This window comes from Fusarium falciforme, chromosome 10, assembly GCF_026873545.1.
Source record: "Fusarium falciforme chromosome 10, complete sequence".
Classification (NCBI taxonomy): Eukaryota; Fungi; Ascomycota; class Sordariomycetes; order Hypocreales; family Nectriaceae; genus Fusarium; species Fusarium falciforme.
The window spans coordinates 1,055,576-1,075,476 of NC_070553.1; the positions used below are offsets into that span (position 1 = coordinate 1,055,576).

General features: G+C 51.4%; 10 protein-coding genes across 10 annotated transcripts; 5 read left to right on the top strand and 5 right to left on the bottom strand.

Annotated features, from left to right (window-relative positions):
- Nucleotides 1–25: 25 nt before the first annotated feature.
- NCS54_01221600 (Methyltransf-2 domain-containing protein) lies at nt 26–1,261 on the top strand (the record flags this gene model as incomplete). The annotated part of the gene is made up of 2 exons (XM_053157459.1): nt 26–652; nt 707–1,261. The coding sequence occupies exons 1-2, from the start codon at nt 35–37 to the stop codon at nt 1,259–1,261; spliced, it is 1,173 nt and encodes a 390-aa protein (XP_053013434.1). The 5' UTR covers nt 26–34.
- A 381-nt stretch (nt 1,262–1,642) lies between these two features.
- On the bottom strand, nt 1,643–3,359 carry NCS54_01221700 (FAD-binding-3 domain-containing protein; the record flags this gene model as incomplete). The annotated part of the gene is made up of 3 exons (XM_053157460.1): nt 1,643–2,314; nt 2,370–2,433; nt 2,482–3,359. The coding sequence occupies 3 exons, from the start codon at nt 3,357–3,359 to the stop codon at nt 1,643–1,645; spliced, it is 1,614 nt and encodes a 537-aa protein (XP_053013435.1).
- Nucleotides 3,360–3,754: 395 nt separating this feature from the next.
- Nucleotides 3,755–4,840, top strand: NCS54_01221800 (PKS-ER domain-containing protein; the record flags this gene model as incomplete). Its single annotated transcript, XM_053157461.1, has 2 exons — nt 3,755–3,900; nt 3,949–4,840. 2 exons carry the CDS (start codon nt 3,755–3,757, stop codon nt 4,838–4,840), a joined length of 1,038 nt encoding a protein of 345 aa, XP_053013436.1.
- A 1,598-nt stretch (nt 4,841–6,438) lies between these two features.
- Nucleotides 6,439–8,556, bottom strand: NCS54_01221900 (Zn(2)-C6 fungal-type domain-containing protein; the record flags this gene model as incomplete). The annotated part of the gene is made up of 3 exons (XM_053157462.1): nt 6,439–7,308; nt 7,362–8,056; nt 8,109–8,556. 3 exons carry the CDS (start codon nt 8,554–8,556, stop codon nt 6,439–6,441), a joined length of 2,013 nt encoding a protein of 670 aa, XP_053013437.1.
- Nucleotides 8,557–8,901: 345 nt separating this feature from the next.
- On the top strand, nt 8,902–9,940 carry NCS54_01222000 (Hypothetical protein; the record flags this gene model as incomplete). The annotated part of the gene is made up of 5 exons (XM_053157463.1): nt 8,902–9,101; nt 9,152–9,228; nt 9,281–9,364; nt 9,424–9,492; nt 9,540–9,940. 5 exons carry the CDS (start codon nt 8,902–8,904, stop codon nt 9,938–9,940), a joined length of 831 nt encoding a protein of 276 aa, XP_053013438.1.
- A 611-nt stretch (nt 9,941–10,551) lies between these two features.
- On the bottom strand, nt 10,552–11,728 carry NCS54_01222100 (PKS-ER domain-containing protein; the record flags this gene model as incomplete). The annotated part of the gene is made up of 3 exons (XM_053157464.1): nt 10,552–11,487; nt 11,537–11,659; nt 11,717–11,728. The coding sequence occupies 3 exons, from the start codon at nt 11,726–11,728 to the stop codon at nt 10,552–10,554; spliced, it is 1,071 nt and encodes a 356-aa protein (XP_053013439.1).
- A 553-nt stretch (nt 11,729–12,281) lies between these two features.
- On the bottom strand, nt 12,282–13,193 carry NCS54_01222200 (Hypothetical protein; the record flags this gene model as incomplete). The annotated part of the gene is made up of 1 exon (XM_053157465.1): nt 12,282–13,193. One exon carries the CDS (start codon nt 13,191–13,193, stop codon nt 12,282–12,284), a length of 912 nt encoding a protein of 303 aa, XP_053013440.1.
- Nucleotides 13,194–14,367: 1,174 nt separating this feature from the next.
- Nucleotides 14,368–16,526, top strand: NCS54_01222300 (MFS domain-containing protein; the record flags this gene model as incomplete). The annotated part of the gene is made up of 11 exons (XM_053157466.1): nt 14,368–14,482; nt 14,542–14,627; nt 14,686–14,873; nt 14,930–15,236; nt 15,306–15,428; nt 15,481–15,663; nt 15,718–15,770; nt 15,821–15,898; nt 15,952–16,173; nt 16,223–16,352; nt 16,398–16,526. 11 exons carry the CDS (start codon nt 14,368–14,370, stop codon nt 16,524–16,526), a joined length of 1,614 nt encoding a protein of 537 aa, XP_053013441.1.
- Nucleotides 16,527–16,706: 180 nt separating this feature from the next.
- Nucleotides 16,707–18,211, bottom strand: NCS54_01222400 (Hypothetical protein; the record flags this gene model as incomplete). The annotated part of the gene is made up of 9 exons (XM_053157467.1): nt 16,707–16,943; nt 17,005–17,359; nt 17,415–17,471; nt 17,540–17,697; nt 17,752–17,796; nt 17,852–17,858; nt 17,923–17,976; nt 18,030–18,070; nt 18,119–18,211. The coding sequence occupies 9 exons, from the start codon at nt 18,209–18,211 to the stop codon at nt 16,707–16,709; spliced, it is 1,047 nt and encodes a 348-aa protein (XP_053013442.1).
- A 285-nt stretch (nt 18,212–18,496) lies between these two features.
- Nucleotides 18,497–19,627, top strand: NCS54_01222500 (Epimerase domain-containing protein; the record flags this gene model as incomplete). Its single annotated transcript, XM_053157468.1, has 1 exon — nt 18,497–19,627. One exon carries the CDS (start codon nt 18,497–18,499, stop codon nt 19,625–19,627), a length of 1,131 nt encoding a protein of 376 aa, XP_053013443.1.
- Between the last annotated feature and the right edge of the window lie 274 nt (nt 19,628–19,901).

The following is a 19,901-nucleotide window of genomic DNA, read 5'->3' on the forward strand; positions in this document are numbered from 1 at the left end:
GCATCTACTACCCACTATTTCCACACACACCAAAATGCACAAGACTGAAAGAGACGCCATTATTGAGCATGCAGCTCAAATCAAGCACCTTGTTCATGATCCCAACAGCTTCCTCACAGAGTTGGTCGTACAACAGCAGCAATATCACTGCATCGGTTGGCTCTGTCACTTTGATGTACTCTCTCACATTCCACTCCCTCCGGCTTCACTTTCATATGCCGATGTTTCAGCCAAGGCCGGCGTGCCAATCTCTACGCTTCGGTCTGTAGCCCGCATGGCCATGACTGCCGGCCTGCTCTGCGAGGACAGGGATGGCAGGCTTTCGCACAATCTGCTCTCCGCCTCGTTTGTTGAGAATCCTCACATGCGGGTTCAGCTACTGCACATGTTCAACCAGACTGTCCCAATTATGGAGAAATTGGCACAGGCAACCGAGAAATGGGGAAGCACGACGGCGAAGAACGAGACTGCGTATAATCTCGTGCATGAGACCGATTTGACGTTTTTCGAGCATCTCAAGTCTCGGCCCGATCTCAACGAGGGCTTCGATGCCTTTATGAAGAGTCGAGCGGTTTCTCATACTGGCTCGAATGTGGAGCATCTGCTGGAGGCTTTTGACTGGAAGTCTCTGGGAAAGGCCAAGGTCGTCGATGTAAGTCCAAACTTGCTTCACAACCTCATACTGGGATATACTAACAATTTCCAGGTTGGTGGAAGCAGCGGTTCTACCGCCACCATGCTTGCCACAACATATCCAGAACTCAAGCTGGTGGTTGAAGATCTTCCTGGCCCTGTCAAGAATGCCAGAGCTCGCATTCCTGAGCTTCCGGAAGACGTGAGAAGTCGTATCGAGATTCTCGATTACGACTTCTTTACTCCCCAACCAGTCAAGGGAGCAGATGTTTACCTTCTGCGAACCATCATCCACGACTGGCCGGATGCCGACGCGGTCAAGATTCTGCGAGGTATCGTAGAAGCGATGGGGCCGTCCAGCCGCCTTCTCATCATGGACATGGTCCTTCCAAAGCCAGGTTCTGGCTCAAGGACATTCGAAGCAGCCTTACGACAGAAGGATCTCACCATGATCCAGGCATTCAACGCCAAGGAGCGGGAGACTGAAGAGTGGACGGCTCTTTTGGCCAAGGCGGGGCTGACCATCCGGGCCATTGAGAGGCCGGCAGGAAGTGAGCTCTCGGTCATTGAGGCAACATTGAGCAGTGTCAACGGAGAGGTGGCGAATGGTGTGAATGGGCACGCTTAGATAATTAGTGTTACGAGATATGCAGTTGGCTATGAACATACATCGCTATTCTTACCAAGCTTTCCTCTCGGGATCATAAATAATATGATGAAGTTGTTGTTTGCCAAATGTAGGTAGGTTCCATGACTGCTTGGTGCTACCTATCATTCAACCGATCAATTGTGAGATCGAAGCCTTCCAACACCAACACCAGCCGCTTGTGTCGCCAAACACATGCGCCAGGACCTGAGGAACAAGCAACGAACAAATACGGAAAAAAAATTGGAGGATAGTACAGGAACAATCTGGTAGAAAATGAAAAGAACAATTTCGACAACTAATTGCTATAAAAGAGATGAGTTCGCAATACCTAATCAGTCTGCAATCACGCCAACAAGTTATCTAAGCCCAATCTCCATCCTGAAGCTCCTCTAGACTCTGTCCAGCCTGGATCTGTTCCTGCACCTCCTGCATAGTCCACTTCCTAAACTTGTGACCCTTGGGATAGTTTGTGTTGTTCAGCGGCACCTCACCGTCGCTCAGAACGTGGTGCAATGCCTCAGCAAACTTTTCGTACGCGTACGCCTCCGGGTCGTGCGACCACACCCACTTGGGGTACCGCGAGCGAACGAGGGCAGGGTTCTTGGCGATAGCGTCCCAGTCTGTGTGTTGCTTGAGTTGTTGGTTGACGAAGCCCATCTTTTGGCCGCAGGATACTCTTTGGTAGCGAAGCTTGTTGTAGGCCTTGGTTGCGTTGGCTGCTTCAGCCTTACCGGCAAGTTGGAGGCAGGTAGCCAGTGTGACACCGTCTTCGATGGCTTGGGTTGCGCCGTTTCCAGATGTTGGGAGGAAAGCGTGGGCTGCGTCTCCGAGCTGGACAACACGACCGCCAGGGGAAGTCCACTGCTCATGGGGATCTCTGAACTTGAGCTGCCAGTTGACAACGGACCCCTTGGGTGCTGTCCTGATGAATGCTGCGATGGCTGGATGGACGGCGGCATTCTTCTCCATAACCTCGATGACCTCAGCTGGGTCAATGTCTGGGACCCAGGACTCGGTAGCAGACTCGGCGTGCTGAGCAACACTGTTAGACATTGAAGATGCTGGTAGAGGAAGGAAATAGACTAACCGAGTGGATGAAGCTCCAGAAAGCAAGATCGTGGGTGAGAGCAATCATGGCATGAGCACCGTTGCTGTCATCAGTTAGCCACTGCTCTGTCTGTTGGGCACAAGAAACTCACCCAAGCCAAAACTGCCAGATGGGCTGGCTGTTGGGATCGAAGTTCCACATCTCCCTCACAGTCGGGTCCTTCAACGCGTGCTCGACAGGGTAGCCAGCCCTGTAGATGGCCTTTCCACTCGTCTTCAGCTCCTTAGGCATCCCTGGGACAATAGTGTTGGACTTTGTTCGCAGGCCATCGGCTGCGACAACAATATCGGCAGTTCGCTTCTCGCCGTTCTCCAGCACAACTCCTCCAGCACCTTGCTCAAGGTCCTCCCAGTACTCGACAACCTTGCAGCCCCATTCAATCTTCAACCCGATACGCTCAGCCTGTCGCAGGAACGCACGGTAAAGCTTGATTCGGCTGTGGGCATTGACAGAGGGAAAGCCCCTTCGGCCAGCAAGATGCTCGGGGTCGTTGAACATGGGTGGTGCAGGGCCCCAGATGCGCTCGCCGGTCTGCTTGTAGTAAGACATGGCGACGTCGTACTGGTTATCCTCAATCTCATAGCCCATTTCAGGCCAGTGACGGAGAAGGAGGATAGCGGAAGGTTGGATCTGGACGTTGTCACCTGTCCAGACAGGGCCAGGGCTTCTGTCAATGACTCGAACGTTGTGACCCTTGCGCCAGCACTCAAGGGCGCAAGTGATGCCGCCAAGACCAGCACCAGCGATGAGGACATTGATTCCGGTCTCGGGGTAGCGCATGACCTTGACGTCGATGCCTCTTTTGATGCAATCTTCGAGACGCTCTTTGGGGATTGGGTTTGTGCCGTTCTGATGTGTGCCGTTGGATGTGCCGTTTGGCTTCAATCCATTTGAGTGAGTCCCATTGGTAGAAATGCCATTGGTGTGAGTGCCATTTGGCTGTGTAGTGGTTTGGTCGTTGATTTGCATTGTGAATGAATGATGTTCAGTGTCTAGCTGAAACGGTAGATTGGCTTGTGATGAAGAGCTATCTTGTCTTTCTGGTGGCATTATGAGCCTCACTTATTTCAACATATTTTCATTCGGTCATCAAGCGCTACAATCTCACGTCGGAATAACCGGAGGTTTCATGTCTTCGCTGTGCCGAAATATGTCACCGAGATCCCCGAGGGGATTCCCGGTAATCCCCAGTCGCCTTCGGGCTTACGTGCTCAGCCTCGTCGCGGCTTCGGGTGTAAGCGCCAGTCGCGAACTTTCCAATCGTTCGATTTTTATCAGGAAAGAGTAAATATAGTTCCATAGGTAAGGAAGGCTACATGTTACACGTAGTATGATTTGTTCTGGTTCAGCCCTGCCAAGACAACATGGCAACACATACCGCAGCTTGGATCAAGCACAAGCACGCTCCTTTGGAGATTGGCCCTATTGAAACTCCGACTCCGGGGCCTGGGGAGATTCTTGTCAAAGTCAGCTTCATTGCTTTTAGTCCAATTGAATCCAAACAACAGAAGTAAGAGTGCTCCCGTGAAGAGTAACACCCGCTAACAATCTACTCCAGGATTGAAGTTCATCCTTTGACCTACCCCAATATCCTCGGTCTCTCATTCTCCGGCGTTGTTGAGAGTGTCGGCCCTGGTGTTGAGAAGTTCTCCAAAGGCGACAACGTAGCTGTTGCTCGCCCCCACGGCAAAGCGAATGATCCAAGATTTGGGTCTTTCCAGCAATATGCGCTTGCATGTGCCGAGAATACGTCCAAGTTGCCATCCAGCGAGTTCTTAGAGTCAGGAGCCAAGGTTGTTCTTAATCTCGCTACCGTCACAGCAGCATGCTCTCACTTTCTTGGCCTAGAACGGCCTGGTCTTGATAAACCCAAGTCTCAGAGGGGTGAAAGAATCCTTGTATATGGAGGTTCAAGCTCCTGTGGTGGCCTTGCCATACGATATGCGGCAGCTGCTGGTTATGAAGTTGTCACCACTTCTTCACCTAAAAACCGTCAATATGTCACTTCCTTGGGTCCGGTTGCGGTGATCGATCACACCAACCCTCCCGACAAGATCATCCAGGACCTGCAAAGCCACGGTCCCTATCATCGCATTTTGGACACCATCGGGGTTCCGCCAGTTACCAACATTATTACCAAGTATCTCAGCAGCGCCGGCGGAGGATCTTACAACACTCTTATTCCCGTTTTCCCAGGCACAAACCCAATCCCAGAAAATGTGGAACGCAGATTCGAGTCATACGGATGGATCTTCAATAACCCAGAGCATGAAGAGTTCAGGAAGTGGTACTATGAAGCGTTAGTACCCCAGGGACTTGAGTCTGTAGTCATTGTGCCCACTCCGTCGCAACGGGTCGATGGAGGGCTTGCCAACACTCAACATGCACTGGATATCATGGACCGAGGGGAAGTGAGCGGACATAAGCTTGTCCTGAACCCATGGAACTAGGACTTGATGTACATTAGCTGTCCTTTTGTTCATAATTGGCTTGCTTCAATGATACAATCTGCATTTGGTTTGGTATCACGCCCCTTTTTCCTACCGTAGCTCAACCATTGAGGCTGACTACGGTTTGTCTCAATAAAGCTCTGGGGGTCTAGATCTACCAAAAACACAGTTCCTCTAAACTGATAATGACCGTCCGCAGTCTTGCGCACTACAGCGGGCGCACCGCAGCCCTCGGCCACGTCCACAGTTCCCATCCCGATGTACCCACTGCTTGTTTCGAAATAGGTCAATTCCCGAGCATCGTCCAGCGTTGAAAACCAATGATGATAATCCACAGCGAACTCTATGCTATCCGGATTCTTAGCAAACACATTGTGGCGAAGCCCCAGCTGCTCCAAGATTGTGTCGGGGAAGGAAGCCTTGAAAATGTCGGGTGCCCAGTTTTGGAATGGAGGTATGGGATCCGCAATTGACAATGAAGGACCTGTCGAGCTTTGAAGGCTGCGTTTAACGTAGTTCGAGGCCATAGATCGTGAGAGCTGACACAGACAGACCATCGCCTCTTTTGTAATATCTGAGCCATGTGCTCGTGCTAGCAAGCGAGTGGCGGCCTGAAAGGAATGAGTACCTGAGATATACTGCGGATGTCGTGAAATAAAGCTAGAGGCAAATGACCCAAACTTCAAAATGCCCTTGTGACAATAGTGAGAGTTAACGAATTGGCTAGCTGATAAAAGCGATGGAGCGAATTACGCAAGCGGTGATCCTGGCCTGGCTGACCACGCCGAATCCGGGCGAGGAATGAGGCAAGGTTCGCCCCAACCTGGACGTTGCGGCCTTAAAGGACGATCGTTTCTTGGTTATGAGGGTCACCCCAAACGTATGAAAGTGCTGCATATTTCGGTGCGTTGTCAAGAGGGACAGTGATCAGGCCGAATCCTTCCGAAAGAATCCCAATGAGCCTGATCTCGGCGTTCGTAGTGTTGAGGGGTTGATAGAGAGGAGTCGACATGCTTGAACCCAACTACGCCAGTGCTAATATCTTCAAGGCAAAGACTGCGTTCAAGCGACACGAAAATAACGGAACAGGTTCAATCTGACAGGCAGACAAATCCAAGATTCCGACACTATCGTGGGCACGTGTGAGGCTGATTTAGCGACATGAGTTGTCAAAGCACATTGGCGGAATGTGCCGGACTACACCTCGTCTTAGCCAGCTGCAGCCTAACCCGAGATGTTGGTCAACAATGGGAGTAAACTCTTACGGCTAAGTAAGGATTTGTCTATTTCTTAAGAATACTATTTCTAGGAATATGCGTAAAGAGATACAGCTTGAAAGTATAGCAGCTTAGATAGGTACCTAAGGTACTTATATCTACTTACCCTGTACACTTAGACCTAAAGCACGTATATATAGTATTTTATTTGTATTGATAGTAGGCCCCTGGATAGCCTTAGGATTATTTTCTTCTTAATCGTATAAATATGATTTAGCCGCCGCCTGAAGAAAATTCGTTGAGGTGAAGTTATATCACGAGAGGGAGGTGGCGCCCGGGTTTCCACGGGCACGTCCTGAGCGCCGCGGAGACGTGGCTGAGTCAAGCAGACAAGTCGAGGTCACAAGCCATAGTTGGTACAGCCTCAAAGTCCAAAAAGGCCTCGCCAATGAGCTCCCGTAAAACTGGGTCAGTGGCGATGTTGTCCATTTCCGACGTCCAAGCCGTCGGATCAAAAAGATGGTCATAGGTGAGGACACCATCCGTGGCTTGCTGCGCAGAGTCCATCTGGGTACCAGGCATTTCTCCAGCTGTCGATCCGGCTGAACGATGAATTCTCTCAATGAACTCGAGGCAGAGGGCGGCGGAGCTATTCATTCGGGCAAGTGACTCAAGACATTGGGTGGCGGCAGATATTGAGGCCTCCCAGCCCTCAGAGTCGCACGGGAAATCTTGGTCAGGTTGGCCATCTCGGCCAAGACGGCTGGCTTCGAGTACCAGCATTGCTTGGAAGATGAAGTAGGTTCCATACCAAACGATTCCAGGGTGCAGGCTACTTCCATAGGAGGCGACAAAGGAGGAGATGGACTGTATAGTCTCCATCGCGGCATCAAGGCAGCGACCCCTGGCATCCATGCGACTTGGTAAATATGGATGAACCTTCTTGGTTCCCCTCCATAGCAGAATGCGCAAGTTTTGCTCTTTCCATAAAACGATTGACCGCGGGCCCAGAAACCAGGCCGGGACATCTGGACTAGTAAAGTATGCCGGGAGGTTGTCTCTCCACATGTCCAGCTTCTGGGCCATGATCTCAGCCAGCTGGTATTCCATCTTTTGGTTGGCCGTCTTTGCGGAGAGGAACTCGTGGTGAATCCCGTTTGCAATCCTGACTAGCTGAGCTTGAGCAATGAGGGCGGAGTAAGTGGTAGGGTAGTTGACAGGAGCCGGCACAATGGATGAATTATCACAGTCCTAGGCCAGCCGTGTTAGTATTCTAGGAACATATTCGCAAGATGATGACTCACTTGGTCGTCAATGTTCCGGGGTAGAGCTTGATCTATAAAGCCCTCAAGAACTGCCATCGGGCGACCAGTGGTGATGCTGAAACCACTATCAAAACAGTAGACGACCCAGAACAGCTGTCGATGCCGCTCGAACACGACCTTGTCCTCGGCCGACGGCCTTTCCCGATGCAAACCAATCCCGAATGCGATCCTTTGGGCAAGACCGATGAGACTGTATCCAGTATTCGGCCTGTCTCGCTTCTGCAGATAGTTGCCCATCAGAAGCAAACCCTGAACAGTTCTGATAGTACCGGCCTCAAATACCTGCATCGAGATACGTGATCTAGCAGCAGAGTAAAACGGGCATTGTTCGGGAGTTGTGTTATTGTCCAGCAGCCAGCTCCCAATGGCCAGAACCATATAATATATTATACGCCAGGTCGGGTTGGCACACACCCTGTCTCGGTTGGCGACTTCACTTCGGAATGTTGGCTCGTGGAGAATTGGGTAAGAGGTGTTGAACAGGCGAAAATACCCATCAATCAACGCGTTGATGACAGCCAAAGATGCAAGCTGTGGAGGGTCTGGGCCAACGCCTCTCGCAGCAGGCTGGGCGGGAAGCGGGTGGGATTCATCACTGCCACTGGGTGATAGAATCGTTGATGGCGGGAGTAAGGCCGTCACCTCTTGAAGGATCTCGGACCCTGAGCTTCGGCCTTGATGCGAACAGGATCAGCTCAAGTCAGATGCGCGATGGAAGGAGCTTACCGAGGTATCCAGCATTGAGGCTCGGTAGAATTGCCATGCCATCCTTGTGCATGGCTGAGGAACCGGGCGAGACGTGCGATGAGGCCTCATTCCACTCATAATCTTCTCGAGCCGCGCCATCTTCAACGCCATCGGGCGAATCTTGTACAACATCAGAACTGCTACCGAGTGCTGCGAGCTCGGCGTCGATATCCAAGCCAGGGTTGAACTTCTCCAGAAGCGACCTCAACTGCATGCAACGCGTCTCAGCGTCATCAAGGTTTTTGCGAGTGAGCGGGGTTCGATCCGGGCGCTGGTCAAAACTACACGTTTTCCCAGTGTTCAAGCAGTAACTGCAAGCTCTTTGGCCATTGTTGCTCCCCGCACAGCGTGTTTTGCGCCTTTGGCAGTGGACACAGGCTCGGCTGACTTGGAGCCGTGGCCCATCCCTCCCCATGGGACGACTCATGTCCGATCGGCTCGGGGGTTGAGCACCGAGTGGGGCGTTGCGGAGGTCCTGGTATTGGACCGGGGCCGTTGTTTGCTGATGCAAGGACGAGGTAACGGGGGGCGGCTGACTGTCGCCCGATGGACTAGGTCCGCCTCTTCAGATGTTGATGGAAGCGGAGGGAGAGAAACATTGGAGCTCTGTGGTTGGATCAACAGAGGTGTCGGAGCAGAGATCTCCGACGTGGGTCAGATGACACGACGTCGCCCAACATATAACCAGAGAATTCATCAACTCTCTCCTTCTCAATTGAAATCATCTAGCGAAACCAGGAAATTTTTCACCAAATTGACTTCAACCGCCACCATGTCCATGACATTCGAGGATTGCGCCAAGGTCCGGGAGGGATTCCCCAAGCCCTTCCCAGACACCCCGTCCAACGTTGTTGAGCAACTCCGCCTCAACGGCAAGGTCGTCGTTATCACGGGTGCTGCTGACGGAATTGGTCTGGCTGTGGCTACAGCCATGGCTGAAGCTGGCGGAAATGTCGCCCTGTGGTATAACTCGTATGTACCCGCTGGGCCTCGTTGCAACGCATCAACTCTAACATCTGCAGAAACACCGCCGCCGTCGACAGGGCCCAGGACTTGGTAAATCAGCATGGAGTTAAAGCAGCTGCTTACAAGGTCGACGGTAAGTACCATGAGCTGCTGATAATCCAGGTCAATCCTAACAACATTGTTAGTTTCGGATGTGAGCCAAGTTCAGGAGACTCTCCAAACTGTGCTGAAGGATTTCGGAAAGATTGACGTTTTCGTCGCCAACGCGGGTGAGTACCCATGACAGGTTATTCGTGGCGTCCCGAGGCTAATGGTGAATACTACACAGGAATGGCAATCTCGAAGCCGATTCTAGAGCAGACGATCGACGAATACAAGAAGCAGCTATCTGTCAATAGTAAGCGAGTCTCTGCCAGCTCTTGAGCTCAACTAATTCGCGTCTAGTGGACGGCGTCGTATTCACAGCCAAGTACGCCGGCGAGATCTTTAAGCGTCAAGGTTTCGGCAACTTCATCATCACCTCTAGCATGAGCGCTCACATCGTAAACGTCCCCACGGATCAACCGGTTTACAATGCCACCAAGGCTTTCATTACGCACTTTGGCAAGTCACTCGCTCGAGAGTGGCGGGAGTTTGCGCGCGTTAATATTGTTTCCCCTGGGTTCTTTGATACGAAGATGGGTGCGAGCCCTCTGGCGATCAATGAGGCTTATCGCATGTCGGCATTTGGGAGACAGGGGCACGTTAAGGAGATTAAGGGTCTCTATTTGTACCTCGCTAGCGATGCATCTACCTACATGACGGGAAGCGATATCCTGATCGATGGCGGATATGTCTTGCCTTAGAGTATCTATCTCAAACTAAAAAGAAATCATGATGCCTAACAAGTCCCATTGCAGCGAAGACGTGACCACAAGCGCGCGCGCCAGGCATAAATTATGATTCTGTAGCCTAAGTTGCGAGGAGAATATTCTAGAATTCTTATTGTATAGAGGTAAGCTTGAGTTTGAGCTTCCGACTTGAGGTTTTTCATCGCACACCTACTATTGAGGGCCAGGCTTCTTCTTCTTTTTCGATGACATCTTGATCGCGGACAAGAGCAAAGAACACACTAATTAACACACAGCGGCATTAAAACCCAATTCTGTAAAACACTGTAACTACCCAAGATAAAATTAAGCTTCTGCAGCCGTAGGAACTCAATAGTGGAAAGGTGAGTCTCGCAGTGCAAAGGGTCAGGTTTAGGCGGACAACATCACCGCACCATTGGACGTCTGGCGTCTGTTGGAAAAGGATCGAATCTAACAAGACATTGTTGTGTTCTTTATTATAGTTGAAGCCCGGCCCTCGATGGGTTAACTGAGCCGATAGATAGATAGTAACAGGGCATATGGCTGGTTTAAATTTGGCAGCAGAAGATCATAAGACTATGAAGTGCTGATACTATGCCATGGACTCAATCCTGTACCCCCCGGATCAAGTTCTTAATCCCCTCACCCTTTCTGGTCTTCTCCCAGGCTTCGGTAGCCTTTTCAAACGGCATAATACTGCTGATCAAAGGCCCCACAGAGACTTTACCAGACTCAAGCAGCTCGAGTGCGATTTCGTAGTCACCAGGCCCATAACGGAATGACGTCTTGAGAACGATTTCCTTCTCAGACATGGCGTGAATAGGAATTGCTTGCACTGGCTTCCCTATCCCGACCTGAACAAGAACACCACCGGGGGAGAGGGCAAGAAGCCCAGTCTGAGTCGATGCTTCAACGCCGGTGCATTCTAGGACTGCTTCAACGCCATCGTCGAGTCCCTTCTCAGTCTTGAACCTGGCTGCGTTTTCCTCTGGCGTCGACCCGAGATCTGGGACAAACGAAGAGCATTCCAGATAGTTCTTTGCGAATGTGATCTTGTCCAGGTTAACATCCGTGATGTAGACCTGCCTCGCGCCGTACGCTTTTGCGACCGCAGCAGTGAGGAGACCAATGGTCCCAGAGCCTTGTACCAGGACACGCTGCCCAACCTGAAGGCCTGCAAGGCGGATACCATGGACGGCAACTGCCAGAGGCTCAACGAGAACGGCTTCTTCAAGACTGAGAGAATCGGGAATTTTGTATGCAAAGTCCTCGGGGATGCTGAAAAAGCGAGACAGTGTACCCTGCGTGAGAGGAGGATCTGCGGCGAACTTCATCTTAGGACAAAGGTTATATCTTCCATTTTTGCATTGCTTGCATCTTTTGCAGGAGAACCCAGGCTCGATAGCCACGCGGTCACCAGGTTTGAGAAGCGTGACGTCAGGCCCAACCGAGTGAACAATGCCGGATGCCTCGTGGCCCATGACGATAGGTTGGTCCTCGGAAACTTTTCTCGCAAAGCCGCCATCCGTCCAAAAGTGAACCTGAAGAGGTGAGCATCTAAACGGTATCATGTTTTTGGATGCAACTCACATCACTGCCACAGACGCCGACGTAGGAAATGCGAATGATGACATCGTGGGGATCTTTGAGGGATGGGACCGGTCGATCCTCAAAACGGACTTTGCCGGGGCCATAGAGGACGCAAGAGAGATTCTGACAGGACATGAGACTCGGGAATTTCAATGGCGGTAGAGTTTATAGTTTACTCACTGTTTGGCTCATCTTGATACGAAAGTTAAGATGGTAGTAAAGGTTAGCGAGTCTGGAGCTGATGGACTACGCATTGACAGCGCTTGAAATAGCGAGATCCTCAACTAAGAAGTGGGATCGCAGGTACTTGGTGGGACCCAACCCCGCATCGGAGCACTGTCACCCGAGGGAGGATCGAAGCCCTTGTTCCCCTCACCTGATGGGGTAACGACGCCATATTCTGACTCCTGGACACTTCTTATGCGGAAGGCTGATCTAGGATAACCTCTCCTTGACTGCGCGAAGACTCCCATTGGGTATATTGCAGGGATCTCAGCCAATTACGAGTAGCATCTCTCTCCCCTCACTCAAATCGAGATATCAGGCTATCATATCGCCACCTAACTAGTGAGTGACTTAGATAGTGGCCTAGTGGTGGAGACTGGTACCCTGTGGGAGTCTTCGCGCAGTCAAGGAGATATCCGATGTTGGCCAAGTTCTCTACAAGCATGGCAGATGCAAAATGTATGGTTTGTTTGAGCAACCAAGGTTTTGGCATTGTGTTTCACGTAATTACTCGCTCTAATTACAGAACAATTCCACCTCCATCAACAACAATGTCAGCACCATTAATGTAACTTCCTGCCGAGCTGGCAAGAAGCACGACAGTCCCCGTCAACTCTGAAGGAGCGCCCATTCTCCCGCTGGGGTTATGCTCAGCCCAGATCTTACGGTGCTCCGCGATCCCATCTCCCTCATTCAAGATAGTGTCCATGTATCCCGGGCTAATGCTATTCGTCCGAATCCCATACCGAGCCCACTCGGCAGCGAGACAACTCTTGAGCATGAGAAGAGCCGATTTGCTCACGTTGTATGCTGCCTGGGGCTGAGGATAGTTGACACGATGGGCAGAGATGGACGCCACAAACACGATGGACCCTCCTCTGCCTCGCTTCACCATCTGTCGAGCCGCGGCTTGGGCGCAGATGAAAGAGCCGGTGGTGTTGATATCAAGGATTTTTCGCCACTGAGGAACGGGCATCTCCAATGTCTCGACGCACCCTACAACACCAACGAAGCAGATCAAAGTGTCGATGGATCCTAGAACCCGGGCCGTTTCTTCCATGGCCGCGTTGACACCATTCTCGTCCGTGACATCGACTTTGAGCGCCATGATCTTGGCTCTGGGAAACTTGTTCTGCAACTTGGCGATTTGCTCCTGCGACTGGGCAGGGTTGACGTCCAAGATCATTAGACCCTCTAGGCCATGCTCTAGGAGGGCGTCACAAGCATGGAGACCGAGGACGCCGGCGCCCCCAGTAACAACGGTGTTTCCGGTGACGGAGAACCTCTTCTGTGCACCGACAGCGGGATCGGACTCGAGTGCTGACTTTGGTGGCGGAGTCATGGAGGAAGCACTGCCGTCGCTGAAAATCATCATCGGGACGCTGCGAAGGGCAAGGGCCTCGCGGGCATCCAGTTCTGCGCTTGGAGACATCCTGAGTGTGATCGGGATGGAACGAAGACAATGCTGACTATGATTGAAAGGGAGAGGGGAAAGTCGCATGTAGATGACAGCACCCACCTTAGGTCTGAATGAGGTATGCTTTATGACCTGTAGTCAAGACTGGATCTTCCAGTGACGCTGTTCTCTCTCCTCCCTTGTTCCGGCTCGGAGCACAGCCGGCCGGGGCAGCATGGGGCTCAATTCGGAGCCCCGCCGACCGAGATCGCAAGTTCCGGTCCGGGTTGCATGTCAAGAGACGACAGGATAACATGACATCCGTCACGGCACGGCACATCCATTTTCAGAGGTGCCAGCCATCATAGCAGATCATCCAACAGTTCCCTTGAAATGGTCGCTTGGAACAATATCAACATCGTAAGTAGAGCATGGCCAAGAGTGAGTGTCCGCACGGCTGTCGGGAGAACTGGTTCGTCTTTGGATCTCAGACGAATATGTTTCGACTCATAGGCGACTGTCAGCCCGTCTACTTGATCAAGATTATCGGATAGGCTGAGCATGACTACACCGGCAGCTTTTCCGTGGTTAGCCTCAACACGTCACGCCATGAGACAAGCCCAACTCGTCGGTACCCCAGATTGAAAGACACAAGGAGACAACGCCATGGTGGCAAAGGTAATGAAGCCGCTATTGGCTTCTGGGTGAGGGGAACTAGTTTCAGGGTGCGGTCTGCCCGCCGACTACACCACACCAAACCCAACGATTCGGATTGAAGGTCGGATAACTGTCGCCCGAGGCCTGTGGCCCTTGCGCAAAGCAGGGGTTCCCTCGAGTCACGAGTCAGCATGGGGAGTATTATGGAGAGAAACTCTAAGTTATTACGGAGCTCAAGCTAGATTGAGCACTGGCCTAGTGTTCGGAGTACAGTGCTCCGATAGCTGTCTCCTTGGTCTACCCCGGCCGGCTTCCGGTCTAACGGTAACCGGGAGGGCCTATCCCCCACAGGGTGAAAAGTTCCTCCTCTCCAGACCCATGGGGTCAAATCCGGGGCAACTTCAGCTCGGTGGCGCTACTCACCATGTGGCTTTCTACAGTATAAGTAGACGTTTGAACGTTTGTAATTCCAACCGTTCCATTTGGATCAACCTTCCAACTTATCCATCCCTTATCACGATTCTCAGTTTACACATCTATCCAAATCGCCAACATGGGTCCCAAGGATTCAGACCAACCTGCTGTCAAGCCTTCTGAAGATAGCAGTCACGTTGAACATGTGGTGGGAAATGTAGAAGGAGGCGAGGCCCTGGAGACCAAGTATGCTTGTGAGTTGAACTGACACATCCGAGCCATCTACGGTTCACGAGTCTAACATGCCTCTCAGCTCTCGGGAAATGGGAGGTGGCCAAAGTCTTCTGGAGGACTACCATCTTCTGCTTGATCTTGAATTGGGCAGCCCTCAACGATGGGGTAAGTACACTTCGGTTCAGACGAGGAAGGCCAGAGAGCTGATGTACGTGTTCTACAGTTCCAGCAGCAGGTTCCCGGCAACGTCATTCCCATGCAGGCTTTCATCAACCAGATGGCCAACACGACCCTCGACGGCGAACCGGCTATCAGCGCCAAAGTCATATCGTATTGGCAGGGCTTTGCGGAAATGTCCAAGACTCTGGGCATGTTTACAGCGGGCTACTTCGCTGACCGCTTCGGCCGAAAGTAAAATTGTCCACTTCAAAAAGTAATCCGCTCTCTCCACTAACCTGTGTTTCCAGGCCAGCCATGATGGGTGCTATCGTGATTCTGCTCGGTGGCTCGGTTGCCCAGATCACAGCGTTCGACTGGAAGAGCTGGCTCGGAGCTGCCGTGCTCGTCCGTTTGGGCGTTGGTCTGGCTCAGTCCATCCTCGTCACTTACGTCTCTGAGCTATCGCCGTTCCAGATTCGAGGCTTGATGATTGGTGCCTACCAGCTCTTCATCGCCCTGGGTCAGCTCATTAGTGCCGTCGCTACTCAGCTCGTTGATGTTTACCAGCCAACAAAGTGGAGGCCTTTGATCGCTACCGAGTTCATCTTCACAGGAGTATGCTCTACCTGAGATTGACACTCCCTAGTCCTCTCCCTCCGGCTAACCTATTTCCCGTTCTGACAGGTCCTCATCATTCTGATCTTTTTCGTCCCCGAATCCCACCTCTACCACGCTCGAAAGGGCGACCATGAGAAAGCGAAGAGTTGCATGATCAAGCTGTATGGGACTGCGCCCGGCTATGATGTGGTATGTGTTCGAAAGAGAGAGTTGCGGAAGCTTGCTGACGACGTTCGTTCAGGACCACGAGTATCGTGTTATCCAGCATGGTCTCGAGGCAGAAAAGCGGTTCAACGAAACAGTCAAGGAGTCGTCCTTCTTGGAAATCTTCCAGCGTGCTCACTGGCGCAGGACATTCGCAGGCTGCTTGGGTATTTGCAGCCAGTGGGCTGCGGGTGCCCCGATCGTATTCGGGTATTCGACAGTGAGTATCTACTCCGCTGGTGATTGGCGCTGCGGAGGCTGACTCAGTTCACAGTATTTCTTCAAAGTTGCAGGCCTTAAAGACCCGTTTGTTGTTACCATTATTACGTGAGTACGGGCTCAACGCCTACCCGAACAGTCCCGCTAAATCTTGCTAGTTTTGTTCTCCTCATCGTCACTATTTCCTCGTCACTGATTGCATGCGAGTATATCGGCCGTAGGCCCCTTCTTATTGGGTAACTGTTATCTGTGCCTACTTTTGTTTCCAAGTGCTAATGTCTGCACTCAGTGGATGCTTCTTCATGATGGTCTTCAATGTCGGACTTGGAACGACCGGCTTCTTCAAATCAGACGCATCAGATAAGGCTGCTCTTGCCTTCTTGTTGCTTTGGGTAATCTGCTACGGCTGCTCAGCTGGACCCATTGGCTTCGTCGCAGCCGGAGAAACATCGACTCCTCGTCTCCGAGCTCAGACAACGTCCTTCAACCTGGGCTGTTATGGCATCGGCTTGTGGGTTGCCCTTTCGTCGATGCTCCCGTTCAAGCTAACGAAGTGCCAGTGTTGCCTTTCAGTGGTCCGTTTCGTACATGATTAGCCCTGATGCAGGAAATATGGGTATCAAGGCCGTCTATGTATGGGCTGGCATGTTGGTTCCTACAACCATCCTGTTGTGGTTCTTCTATCCCGAGGTACGTCATGTAGATGCAAATCAGGCTTTAGCTAACAAATTTTAGACTTATGGCCGAACCTACTGGGAACTCGACGAGCTTTACGAGCGAAAGATCCCCGCCTGGAGGTTTAAGGACACTAAGACTCTCACCGAGGAGAACGGCCACAAGGATAAAGCGGTCATGTCTGGCTAGGCTAGGGAGAATGTGTACCTCATGAGCTCCGGTGGTAGCACGATAAGCTGGGATGATCTTTATGCTGCAGTTTATCCCTTGAGTTGTATTGAGCCTCCCGGCCGTACCGAGCCTATAACAGAGTAGATAACGTAACCTCCAGGTGAGAATGCCGCTCAAATAATGCTTATTAGCCTAGCCCTACAGTCTAGGTTTTCTTCCCCAGAGAAAGTGAACAGGAAGATACAAATGGATGCTAGGATCTTTGATCTCGTTTTTGACCTTTGCCATAAAGACCTGTATCTCCTCTTGAGTCCACCCAAGAACGCTGGAAAATATCTGAGGTGTATACGACTCGATTGCCTGGGCTTCCTGGATAGCCTGAAACTTGCCAATCTCCTTCAGCTTTGGATCTTTGGGCCACGCGCCGAGGGGCATCTGATAAAATAGTTGAGTATTGCGTCTGTTGGCATGAAGCGTGTTGCTTGGAATCACGTACCTTGCGTATTTCCTCTTGCACGCCTTCAAATCCTGCTGCTATCATTTTGGCCTTCCACATGGGGGCGCAATCAATCGGTTTTCCAAACTTGGCAGATCCTTCGCAAAGAGTCTTTAGCCACAGCTGTGCGTTGACAGCCTTTTCCGCTGTTCCGTCATCAGATAAGAAAGGAGCAGCGACAGCTTGCATCTCTATGTAGCCACCAGGGACCAAGTGACGCAGTGCCTGTTGGAAAAATCGGTCGTCATCGCTGATGCATCCTTCCAGTTCCCGTGTGTGGATAAAGTCAAAGGGAGTGTGGTATAGCCATTCAGCTTCAAAATCATCCACCTCGAAAGCGCAGTTGGGTGGTGTCCTGCAATGAGTTCATAGTTGGCATCTCTTCGCACCAAGGGGATGGGTCTTTGTACCACTCGGGTTGAATAGGACTCAGGTCAGTGCCGAGAACTTCGGCTGATGGAAAATCGCTAAAGAATATTATCAGATCAGAGCCGGTGCTATCGGCAAGACTGTGTAGGTCGGAGCATAAACTCACTCGGCAAAGTCTATCGCCCAGATACCAGTGCCAGTTCCTAAATCCAAGACACGTTGAGGATTGTCACCGATGGGTGCCAGGTAAAGGCTGCCATCGAGAATCAGGGAGTAGATATGATGAACCAGGTCCATCCGCGTTTGCTCTTCTTCGTCATTAGGCTTGGGGCAGTTCGAGTCAGTGTCGGGCAATCAGGTGGTGTATAGGCCACCTACAACAAAGTACGCACCCTCGCGGAATGCGTGGTACCGCCGCCCGTTCTTGGCAGTTTGTCAGTAAGTGAAATGAATAGTTGAGGCGTCGAGGAGGTATCACCTTGTATCTGGTGAAGAAAGTTGTGTCAGATGTTCATTGAGCTGGAAAAGGTGACATTACTGAGCGCTCACCTGTAGTCCAGAATGCTCGAATTGATCGAAGAAGTTTCGCTGACAGAGCCCTCTCTTCATAAAGGATGGTGGTCAGTTTAAGCAGGGCTGGTCTAGGAATAACTCACGAGGGATTGTAAGTGGAGTCACGATCAAGGGCATCATCATCCTGTAAAATTATTAGAGAAGAGGAGATAATGCTTATTTCAAGACCCACGTCAACTTCTAGGGGACCTTCTGCTGGCAAAGGCTGAGCTGGAACCGTCGGCTCCGGGCTTGAGCCCGGGTCTAGGTTAGTATCATTGGCCATGCTAAAAAGACGCAATATAAAAAGAGGTGCGAGTTTGTGGGGCGTCGGGATCCCATCAATACTTATCTTCCGTTGTTCATCACGTGTTATCCCATTTGCTGTACAAGGCCTGTCAAGACCGTCCAATCGCAGCAAGAGTCATCGATACGTGGTCCAATGAACGAGTGGTGAACGTATGATAGCGACCTCGGTTGATATTCATCCCTGTACACTTTACCCCTCCAGTTTCCCAAATTCGCTCAGTCATTACAATCACATCTTGTTTCTGCATTCATCACGGCAGTCATGTCCACTCCAGCCATTCTTCTCATAGGTGCAACCGGCTATGTCGGCGGCACTGTTCTCGATCATTTCATCAAAGCCCAGGATGAGGTTCTGAAACACCTCACTTTTGACCTGCTTGTCCGAAGCGAGGACGCTGCTGATAAGCTTCGCTCAGCTTATGGTGATCGTGTCAATCCTATTCAGTGGGCAGGTCTTCACGATGTCGAGTTCATCAGTGACATTGCTTCCAACTATGATATTATCATCAGCACAGGCTCAGGGTTCATCACCGATGGAGCTGAAGCTTTCGTCAAAGGCCTCGCTCGTCGGGTCAAGCCAGGTGCTTCACCGCCTTGGATGCTGCATATATCTGGCTGTAGCAATCTGTCTGATCGACCTCTCACTCAGCAAGCGTATCCGGATAGGGAATGGGATGACACGGACGGCAACGCAGTCTATGAGTTCTTGAAGGCCGAAGACGCACGCGAGCCATATCCTCAAAGAACCACCGAGGTTCGTGTGCTGTCAACAGCCCAAGAAACTGGCGTCCAGGCAGTCAGTCTGAATACACCAATCATTTTTGGGACTGGAACGGGACTATTCAATCAACAAGGCATTATTATTCCAATCATAATGCGCTACGTCATCCAGCACGGGCACGGCTTCAAACTCAATGAGACCTCAGTCTGGGACTGGGTTCATGTTGAGGATCTTGCCGATGTCTTTGTTCTCTTGACTCGGACTATTCTGGAAAGGGAGGACCGCGGTGTTGGTTATATCCCTAGCGGAACGAACGGAATCATCTTTCCGGCTACCGGACGAGCTTTGCAAGTGGAGATCATGCAGAACTGTTTGGATGTGGCATTCGCAGAGGGAATATTGCCTCGTGAAGGCACGCCGTCTTCAAAGGAGATTCGACAGGTGACACTGCAGGAACTAGCTGACGAGATTACTGCTGGACTTACCGACATGGCTGAGCGAGGCTGGGCAGGCACCAAGTTGATGAAAGGGACAGAAGCAAAGAGGCTGTTGGGCTGGAATCCGATCAGGCTGGAAGAGGCTTGGAAGCAAGACTTTAAGGATGAGCTCGAGGCGTTGAGGAATGGGCAAAGACCGTGGACATTGGAAAGCTGCATTGGTCAGAAGAAATAAGCTCATCAAGTTGTGCGTAATATGAAGGCTATCCTGAAAGGCAAAGTCGACGCTTGCTGTCACTGTTGGAGTTGAATAACGAGTAAAATTGGATTGTGCCTCTAAAGATTATTGCCTCGTGGACCAATCGAAGCTCTCGGACCGATTTAATCTATTGCCCGACTCAATCGGAGCACAGTGCTCCGAGCTTAGGCTCCCCGCCTGTGGTAAGACTTGACCGTACGGAGATATATTTCCCATTAGTACCCTCTTCCCCCTCTCAATAGAAACCCCT